The 10,499-nt window shown below is 35.4% G+C and overlaps 1 protein-coding gene across 3 annotated transcripts in view; it reads left to right on the forward strand.

Moving 5' to 3' along the window:
* The window catches only part of LOC139746195 (exportin-T-like), a 68,835-nt gene extending 60,493 nt beyond the window's left edge, over positions 1–8,342 (forward strand). For all 3 annotated transcript variants that reach the window (XM_071657121.1, XM_071657123.1, XM_071657122.1), the window contains exon 20: positions 4–8,342. In XM_071657121.1, the coding sequence (XP_071513222.1) occupies positions 4–288 (285 nt within the window). In that variant the 3' untranslated portion in view covers positions 289–8,342. The remainder of the gene's footprint in view (positions 1–3) is intronic.
* Positions 8,343–10,499: the final 2,157 nt, after the last annotated feature.

Below are 10,499 nucleotides of genomic sequence, written 5' to 3' on the forward strand. Positions count from 1 at the left end.
CAGGTTGTCCCAGCATGCTTCCTGGCACCACTCAAGACCAATTTTGATCTGAATGATGCACAGACTATTTTGGCCCTACATGAATCAGTAATGTGCTTGCAAAGTGTATATAAGAAACAGGGAGAAGAATTAATTTCATATCTACGTTCAGAGTATTTACCAACGATGGAACTTTCACCAGAACTTATTAATGAATATTGTCAGGCCCTCACCTCTGATGCTAAGTTATTTAGAAATTATAGTAAATTATTCTTTCAGAGGGCAAAAATCATGAAGTGTGGAAATTGAATTCCCCTAGCATTTTTTAATTTGACCAGTTTAAATTTGTCAAAGATTTTTATTCTGAATTATATAATTTAACATTAATGGGATGAATTAGTCATATCTGCTGAAACCCAGTAGTAGATAGCTATGATATCCTAAGTGATTGACAGTGTTGGTCTTTCATATGTATAGATATATTTTATGCATAAAATGAATTCATGGTGCAATATAAATATCATTGCACAGTTGGGTTTGCTTTGTGTGTTCACTATATTCACCAACAAATGTTGGAAATTCTGCTCATACATCTTCATTGTACATAGAAACAGATTCATAGTAATGTATATTACACCTACTTTACATCACATCATGTACTGAAAATACAGAGGACGCTCACATAATCAACATTCATTTAATCACTAGATGGTTTACCCATCCCTTACTAACTCTGACTCCATGTATTCAGCTGCCTACCACCCTTGCTACCTCTCCGCTTTTTTGAAACGCCCACCATCTACATTACTTGTCAGGGTCACACCTGGCCATCCATGCTGCTGTCATTGGTGTATCACCCCATATGGTTAATACGTCATGTTGTAGCTCCATATTGCTGTTTGAAATATTACACAGATGTACTCCCGGGAATTCTGCTCAGCAATTCCCAGGCAGCTACCTCCTCCACAACCATCAACGTTGGTGATCCTGAAGACCCACAGCTTTTTACTACAAGTGTACAAGTTTGGTCAAGGATTAAGACACTTGAAAGAAGCCTGGAAAAACTGAAATCCTAGATGCAGGTCACATGCTTAAAGTTTGCCAGGCAGAATGTAAGGAAATCTGCACTTAAGTGTGTGTGGAGGAAAGTGAACCTCTTCACTTGACGAATGATTCTAAGAGGTATGATGACCAAGAAGTAAATGATGAAACCTTCATTGATGTCATGAACAAATTTCCCATCAATGAGGAGAGACTAGGAGCTGATACTGAATAAAAGCTCAAAAGATTTATCAGTATGAACAGATTGATGAGGAATTAGTAGTGCTTCACTGCCATGATATCTACTTATTGAGTCAGATGAGGATGAGGGTCAAATGAAGAAGGAAGTAGCAAAAGAAATTATGAAATTATGATGCAACATGATTTATGAAATTATGATGCAACATGATTTGGAATTGTAAGGACTGAGAGCAAGCATCAACATTTTACAGTCAAAAATTTACAGCTCGTATTTGAAGAATACAACATAGCATTGAATGAGAGCAAGCAGGCCAGAAATACTTGCTATGACAAAGTTGGTAATACATATAATACTTTCAAATTTGGGATGGCTTGGAGCCAATAAGTGTTTTAATTTTTTAAAGTTATGTCAGAATTGCATGCAAAAACAAAATTAATAATACAGATATAACTTTCATAATTGGACTTGTTTGGGACCAGGCATCGTGTGAATTTTGGAAAATTTGGACTTTGGAGATGGAGCCCTAAACTTTGTGTCTGTGCAAAAATGAATGCAAATTGAATTGATATAGTGATACAACTAGGATGAAATAATTCTCTTTTTTCCTTTGGCTACAGAACTTTTCTTATTTCACACGTTATTCTGCAAGTTCTTTTGAACACAAATCAAGCAATTTTGATGGCATACACCGTGTTATTCTGGTATATTTCACCTATTTTCAGGGTTTTGTTGAACTGAGATGGAATACTTACCTAGTAGCTCATTTCAAAATAGTCAACATGTAATTGATAGAATATGGTAAATTGCTTTTTTCGTATATTATTTGCACACAATTAGTTTTCTTCATCATGGTCTTATCTAATGCACAAATTAATAATTATTTACATTTTTTTTTCTTCATAGTATTCGCCATTTCCCGCGATAGCGAGGTAGCATTAAGAACAGAGGACTGGGCCTTTGAGGGAATATCCTCACCTGGCCCTCTTCTCTGTTCCTTCTTTTGGAAAATTAAAAAAAAAAAACAAGAGGGGAGGATTTCCAGCCCCCTGCTCCCTTCCCTTTTAGTCGCCTTCTATGACACGCAGGGAATACGTGGGAAGTATTCTTTCTCCCCTATCCCCAGGGAAAATTATCTACATATTCTGACAATTATTGGAGAGAGTAGGTGAGATAGATGGATGTCATATTGTGTACTGGTTGTTGGTGATGATGTTTTTATCAAGATTCAAGTTATAACCAAAGAAATCAGTGTATAAATTTTGTTCACATTTCTTTTCAAAAGGTTCTTGATGATTGAATAAATTTTCTTGTACATATGTAGCAAGAGAAAATATCTAAACAAGTTGGGTGTGTATTGGTACGTCATCTTTGCCAGTACATTCACATTTTTCTTATATGTCAGTGTGGATGATATTTAAGGATTACATCACTTGTTTTTTATATTCATTTATTTATTTATTATACTCTGTCACTGTCTCCCGCATAAGCGAGGTAGTGCAAGGAAACAGACGAAAGGATGTTTTATTATTCATATAGTATGATCTTTCATTTCATGATGGTTGTTTTTCACTGCTTTACAGTTTCACTATATAAAGATATATTTTCGTATGTGGGAGACCAATCTGGTGTAAGCATTAGGGCAAAATAATGTTTTTGTCTTTAATTGACAACAATCTTGTTACATTTTATGTAAAACATTTTGCTGCTAGCTCATTTGAACACAAATTGGGCAATTTCGATGGCATACATTGTTATTCTGGTATAATTCACCTATTTCATGGGTATTGTCATAATGAGATTTAGTTTTTAAAATTCTGTCCATGCACAGTGAGTGCAAAGTTAGAGGAGAAAATGGTTGAAATAGATTGAGGTCTTACATTCTACTGGTCATTAGTGATCGTATTCATTTTAAAGCATTCAAGATCATATTGATGAATTGAGATGGCTTATTATATATTTCTTATATTTTTTTACATAATTCTTCTTTGAAGGTTTCTAACTGATGAGTGAAATCCTAATAGTCTACATGTGTAGGAAAATATAAGAGAAAATAGCTAGAGATAGGGGGCCCAAGAGAGGATTTTCCCTGTAATGTTCATTGCTACCTCTCAGACATGGAAAATGGCGAATCTGTATGGGGGAAAAAAAGGAATCTTTTGGTAAGGTTACCAGTTTTCTGCCCCCCCATAAGTTTCTTTTATTTCTTCCTGGGTAAGCTGACAGTATCACATTTTTTGATTGTTATATTATTCTTGTTTGATGTTTTTCATGTCTTAAGAAAGAAATGTTTTTTTATAACTACTGTTTTGTTATTAAAGATGTGTATTCATATTTAGGAAAACAATCTGATGTGAGCATGAAGGAGAAATTTTTTTTTTTTTTGAATGATTGGTTTACAAATCTTTTGTTATATCAAACATTGTCCTTGTAGTTCATTGGAATTCAGCTTTGGTAGTTTTGATGGAACACAATCAGTGGTGTTTAGGAGAATGTAAGACCTCCATCTACTTTACCATTTTTCTCCAGTAACTCTGGTAATTTTTTTGAATATGTACATGATATCATTTCATGCATCAGGTAAGAACCTATTGAAGAGAACTGTGTACAGAAATTATATGAAAAATATTACCATATCATTTCATTTGATTGTATGTTTAATATTGTGAACCTTTGGGGTGTACATGATCCAAGCTGATCCAGAAAAACAAGTTGAAAAGCAAATTTCATTTGAATTTTAGAGGTTTTTGAATTTTGTATGCTTTACCTGTTTAGGTATCTGAGTACTTTCTTTTACTTTTGAAGACATATCTCTCATATCAGAGATTTTATTCACAATGTGTGATGAAATATTTGACCATGCCCACTGTTTAAGGGTTGACTAAAAGTCATTGGTATACACTGAGATTAAGTTCACTACTAATTGTTTATTCTTCATTTCAATGAACAGAAACATCTTTGTGATAATATTCGGTGTGACTGATTTATTTGTTCTTATATCAGACACCAAATAACTGAATAATCATGTGTTTCCTTTGATAAAAACTTTAATACCTGCTATTAGCAGTATTTAACTAATTTTTTATGCTTCAGTTGATTTTTAGGTATTTCAATGTGCTGTTTCACCATGACTTTTTAATTTGTTTATGGATGAAGTGGTGAGTGAGGAGAATTCAAGGGTACACTGTTGTGTTTCTTGATGACATGGCACTGGTGACAGATTCAAGCGAGAAACTGTTGAAGCTGGTGTCTGAGGTTAGGAGAGCTTGAGAGAAGAGAAAGTTTAGAGTATATTTGAGTAAAAGCAAGGTTATTATTAAGTTTACCTGTGAAGAGAGACAGCTTATTTATGGTGTGAGTTTGAATGGAGAGAGCTTGGGGGAAGTGCGTTTTTTTTTTGTGCTTGGGAGTGGATGTGACAGCAGGTGGAACCATGGTAGCTAAAGAGAGCCTATATAGGGTGGATGAGGGGGCAACGGCCCTAAGTGCATTGGGGAATGTGTAGAAAGAGAGGTCACTGTCTTCAAGGGCATTGATAGGCACATTTGATGGTGCAGTAGTCTGGTCAGTGATGTACGGATGCAAGGCATGGGGTTGAGTACAAAATGTGAAAAAGAAGGTGGATGTGTTGGAAATGAAATGTTTGAGGACAGTATGTAATATCAGGAAGGTTGATTTCATAAGAAGTGGTAGGGTAAGAGAGAGGTGTGGTAGTAAGAGAGTATGAGAAAACTAAAAAGATGTGCTGAATTGCTCGGATGTATGGAGAGGATGAGTAAGAGGGTATACATGTCAGTTGTAGAGGGAACAATGAAAAAGGGTAACCCAAGGAGGTGGATGTGAAACATTCACGGGATAGAGCGAATTGGAGCAGTGTGGTATAAAGGGGATGATGGACTGTCAGTGGTTTGAACCATGGCTTATGAAGTATTTGTTGAATACCAGGGGACTGATTGTGATGAGAGAGTTGCAGTTGTTTCTCCTATTGTCTTCAATTTCTTCTTACATGACCTCCTATTACCCTTAACAAAAACCACAGCATGAAAGTCCCTTCATATGCAGACAACCTTGCATTCACATCACAACTCTGCGTCATCACAGTGGCAGCAATGCATATTGGAACAGTGGCTTACCCAGAACAAATGTCTGCCTCTCTCCAGAAGTCTGTAATCACTTTTAACCCCAAACTGGAAACCAGCTCACACCGTTCAGTCATCTTGAATGGATAATTGCTCCTGAGCAAAGCACCAACCATTCTAGACATCACATATGATATGCACATGACATTTAATACCCCTGCCAGTAACATCAACACAAAAGCACTAGCCAAACTGAATGCTTTGAGAACACAAAGGGACATGAGATGTGGATTTCCATAACATCCTCTACTAATAATTCATCCGCTCCACTCTAGACTATGCCTCACTTAAGTGGAGTTCCACCCTCTCCAAAGCAAATATAACAAATCTGCAAAACAGATAATGCTATTAGAATAATAACTGGCTATTTAGTAACCAAAAGCACTGGAAACCTGCACAATGAAACAAAGATCTCATTACAGTCCCTCCTCATCATGTTTAGTACTCAGTTTTGTGCAGCAGCACAGAACCCCCAGCAAATATATCACTGACTAATCATATAAACACTTAAGTAACCTGTCTAGCACTAAACATCCACCCATCCAATACAGTTTTAAACTCCAACCCACTAAACATATACTCACCAGAAGCAACATTCCACAGACAAACATGAATCACGCTTTCCCAGCTACACTCCAGACACACAATGCAGTGTTTCATCATATCCCAAGACTCTGCCCATGATGCAGCTACCACAGTAAAGACACTAAGCACTTTACTACACATTTACTGTGCATTCTCAGCACACAGATGCACACACACTTCTTTTTGTTAGATTATGCCATATGTCAGTTACGAACTGTGTTTCTGTAAGTATTCAACCAAGATCATATTGTATAAAGCACATTGTTTACTCTGTAGACTTTCCTTTATAACTGCCACCCTGTTTACCTAAAATGCACCTCACCCATATCCTTATCCAAAGTGTTGAAATATCCAGCTCACCTAATCTTAAGCTCATGCATTATTAGTTGACAAGTAATTATCACGACTTCCCAGTTCTGTCATATCTTTTTTTAATACCACATCTTGTGTTTTTTCAGCCAATTGGCTACTTTATTTCCAATAGACCATTATTTATTTATTTAATTATTTATGTACATCATCACAATACTTTATGACATATGGTCCCAACAAGTGGACATGCTATGCTTCCAGAGCACTGCAGGAGATAGAAAGGGCTCCTGGGGCAGGAAGTAGGTTGGAAAGTATATACATATATAAAACTAGTTTCCTGCACCAGGAGTCCCTTCTATTCTCGTGCTCAAGAAACAAACTTGAGACAGGTCATAAAGTGTTGTGATGTGTATGCAACTATGTGAAGAGACTCCAAGACAATTTAGTAGTAAGTATTCAGTGTCTGAATCATGTATCATGTATCATGGCATGAAGGGTCTTGGGATGTGTTGAAATGGTGTTAGTAGGGTTGTAGTGATAGGTAATGCCCAGAGCGGATGGAGTAGTGCAATTCATGTTTGTCTAGGAGATGTGGTTTAAGGTGTGTATGTCTGATGGGTTGAAGTTTTCTTTTGACTGATTTGGGAGATTGGTTGTTTAGTGCTTGTCAGATTATTCCAGTGTGTTTGTGTTTTGCTGGTGTCTTCTTCGAGGCAGGGGGATCTGCGAGCAGAGGTTAGTGAAATGTAAGGCAGGGATAAGCTGTTTATTTCTACTTGGAAGTTGGTGTTTAGTTATGTAAGATGGTTTGAATGAGAGGAGTCTGGTAGACTTACTACATACTTGACTTAATGAAAAAAGTTTATCATGCTTATGTTCATTTAACTGCTAGTTGCAAGTTTTAATGAAAATCTATGTAGACATTTGTTATTGAGAGGAGGCACTTTTATTTTATGGCATTATGGTACGGATGCAATGAGGAGAAAATTTTTACTTTAAATGTAAAAGAATTCCTCAAATTGAAGTGGTCTTCAATAGTATCTTTGAACTGCAATATGAAGACAACAGTGAAAATGTCAAGGCAAATCCATCATTTTTGTAATTCTATACTCATGACCAAAAATTCAGTCATAAGGGGTGTTTTTTGACTGTGATAGGCAGATATGATTAGAGTGCTCAAAACTAAGAGTGACATTGAAACATACATGTAAGTTCATTAGTTCTTTTTGAGAAGCCTAAACTAGGTTTTTGGGCATTTTTCATAGCACTTTGGGCTTTTGTACTTGTAACAGCTAATACTGGTGATGTTTTTGCAGAATCCTGCATGAATAATCCATATTTTTGACATTTTTCAAATTTTCTTGTACCTTTGTTTGTCGACTTTGCTGTATTATCATCATACATATTCACTCCTCATTAATGTATTGTTCATTCCATCATACCTATAAAACATTTCCATGGGTACTAAATCACATATAGGATATTGTTATATCTTGCCTTAGGAAATAAATATACAGGCATGTTAGTAAAATGAATTTTATTATAAAAAGATTTAAGATTGTACTATCATCTTTAAATCCACAGCTTGAGTATTTCCTGACACAGACATACAAACAAACACACACACACACACACACACACACACACACACACATATACACATATTAAGCCAGTTATTATTGTGTATATTCCACCATTCCTTCAAGCATGGCTTTCCTTACACTGCACTTCTAATGGGTTTTTATAAGTGCCTTAAGTTGTAGAGAAAATTTAGACTCTGAATAAGCACAAATGATATGGTGAACTCTCAGTTGATAGTTAAATTTTTGAACAGTGCCATTAAAGTGATGCATTTAGCTTTTCCATGTTTCCAATAGGAGGACTAATTAGAAGCATTTATGCTCAATATTTAACTTGCAGTGTATTGCTTGAGAGTTCATTGAAAATATTCTGAGGGGTAAGGCATTTACATTAAAAGAAGTGTTATGGTATTAACTTTGCTAAAAGTGGCTTTGTCCTATATTGATAAAGATGTAAATATAGCTAGATTCATCCGGAAATGTTTTATAATAAAATATACCACAACAGTTGCATTATGATTATCATTCATAAGATTGAATCAGAAGACTGAGTAGAGCACTTAGCATCCTTCAAGTTACTGATCTCTTTCCAGTCCTGAGTATGTAAACACAGATACCTTGGTTTGTGCTCAAACAAAATGTAAATACAAATTGTATGTAATGTAAAAAAGAATTTAGATTATTATTGTGGTTCAGCCTTAATAGTAATATAGAGACCTTGGTTAATGCTCAAACAAATTTAACCTATTTGTGTCAGTCTGGTGTCAGTCTGTGCTTGTGTAGCAGTGTGCTAATGGCATCAATCTCCAAATGTAATATCCTACCACAAATTGAATTCCTTATGCATTGTAAGCTCTGCTCGTTCGCCTTGGATAACAACACAAACATTGAATGAGTCACAAGCTACCCTGAGGCCTCAGTTACTTGCAGGAGGCCGCAGTGGTTGGTTTTGTACCTTTTTCTTGAGACATACCATGTCTGTGGTGCCCAGTGCCACCCATACCAACCACCACTGCACCCATGCTGTCAGTACGTAGGCCTGGCCAATATGGTAGATATTTTTTTCTTTCTAAAATCCTTACCTCTTGATTCTAAGGAACAAATGGTTTTCATATTTTTTTTTCAGCTAATCATGTAAATTGAAAAATATACAAAATGTAAATTTCTCGTGATTAGCTTAACCAGTAGATTATGTTTATAGTAATGATTGTTCTAATTTTTAAGAAAGAAATTGCTTCAGTCTTTTGTGTTCCTTAAAGAGTAAAGAAAGCGCTATTTTTTCTGCACTAAAGATGGCAAAAAAATCATTAGAGAACCATAAGGATTAAATGGAAGTTGAATGTAGTGTAAATATGATTTTATGTATGGTTACCCCAGGACCTCTTTCTAAGTAAGAACCCCCAGTGTTACCCAGGATCTGCCCACGTATTCCCTGCATGTTGTAGAAGACATCTAAAAATGTATTGGAAGTTGGAAATCCTCCCCTTCAGTTTTTACTTTCCCACATTTTTTTTTTTTTTTTTTTTTTGCCTTCTACGACAAACAGAGAATATGTAGGCGGTAATTTTTCTCCCCGATCCCAGGGATTTTTTTTTTCCCCAAGAAAGAAGGAACAGAGAAGGGGGCCAGGTGAGGATATTCCCTCAAAGGCCCAGTCCTCTGTTCTTAACGCTACCTCGCTAAAGCGGGAAATGGCAAATAGTATGAAAGAAAAAGAAAAGAATATAAATATATATATATATATATATATATATATATATATATATATATATATATTTTTTTTTTTTTTTTCCAAAAGTAGGAACAGAGAAGAGGGCCAGGTGAGGATTACTCCCTCAAAAGCCCAGTCCTCTGTTCTTAACGCTACCTCACTAATGCGGGAAATGGCGAATAGTTTGAAAGAAAGACTATATATATATATATATATATATATATATATATATATATATATATATATATATATTACCCAGTGTGCGTAAAGCAAATTGTAGAATGCAGAGCTAATGTTTCAGAAAATTATAATGTATCATTTATTTTTTTTATACATATTTGCCATTTCCCGCGTTAGCGAGGTATCGCTGAGAGCAGAGGATCTGCCTAAGAGGGAAAATATATTTTGTATTTTGATAATTACTGCACATAGAAGCTTCACTGATGATTGAGAAATGCAAGTCGCATTTATGCTTCCCAACTCGGCTGAAACAACACACTTTTGTTCATTTTGAAAATCATTGTACCATCCAGACAGAGAATAAATTACTCGGTGTGTATAAGATCATTGTACCCATCCAGAAAGAGAATTACATTAATAGGGGTATAGAAAATCATTGTAACGATCCATAAAAAGAATAATTTGACTTGGTTAATATCGTGAAGCAAAGGTATTATCTACATTTTACAAGGTGTTTGCATTTTCCAAGGGATAAACCATATAACTGACATGATAATTTTAATGAGCCAAAGTTTAACAGATACTGTGCCTTCACTTCGGCATGATGATTATGACCAACGGTGAGATTTTAAGTCTTCGTTAAGGTAAAAAATGTAAAAAAAAATTTCAGAATCAATTGAGGAGAAAGCTCAAAATATTTTGAGTTCTTAAGATTAACTATAACGAATTTTTATGATTTAAAGCTATACAACTTAACCTGGACTTTTTCCGGA

Source organism: Panulirus ornatus, chromosome 64, assembly GCF_036320965.1.
Source record: "Panulirus ornatus isolate Po-2019 chromosome 64, ASM3632096v1, whole genome shotgun sequence".
Taxonomy (NCBI): domain Eukaryota; kingdom Metazoa; phylum Arthropoda; class Malacostraca; order Decapoda; family Palinuridae; genus Panulirus; species Panulirus ornatus.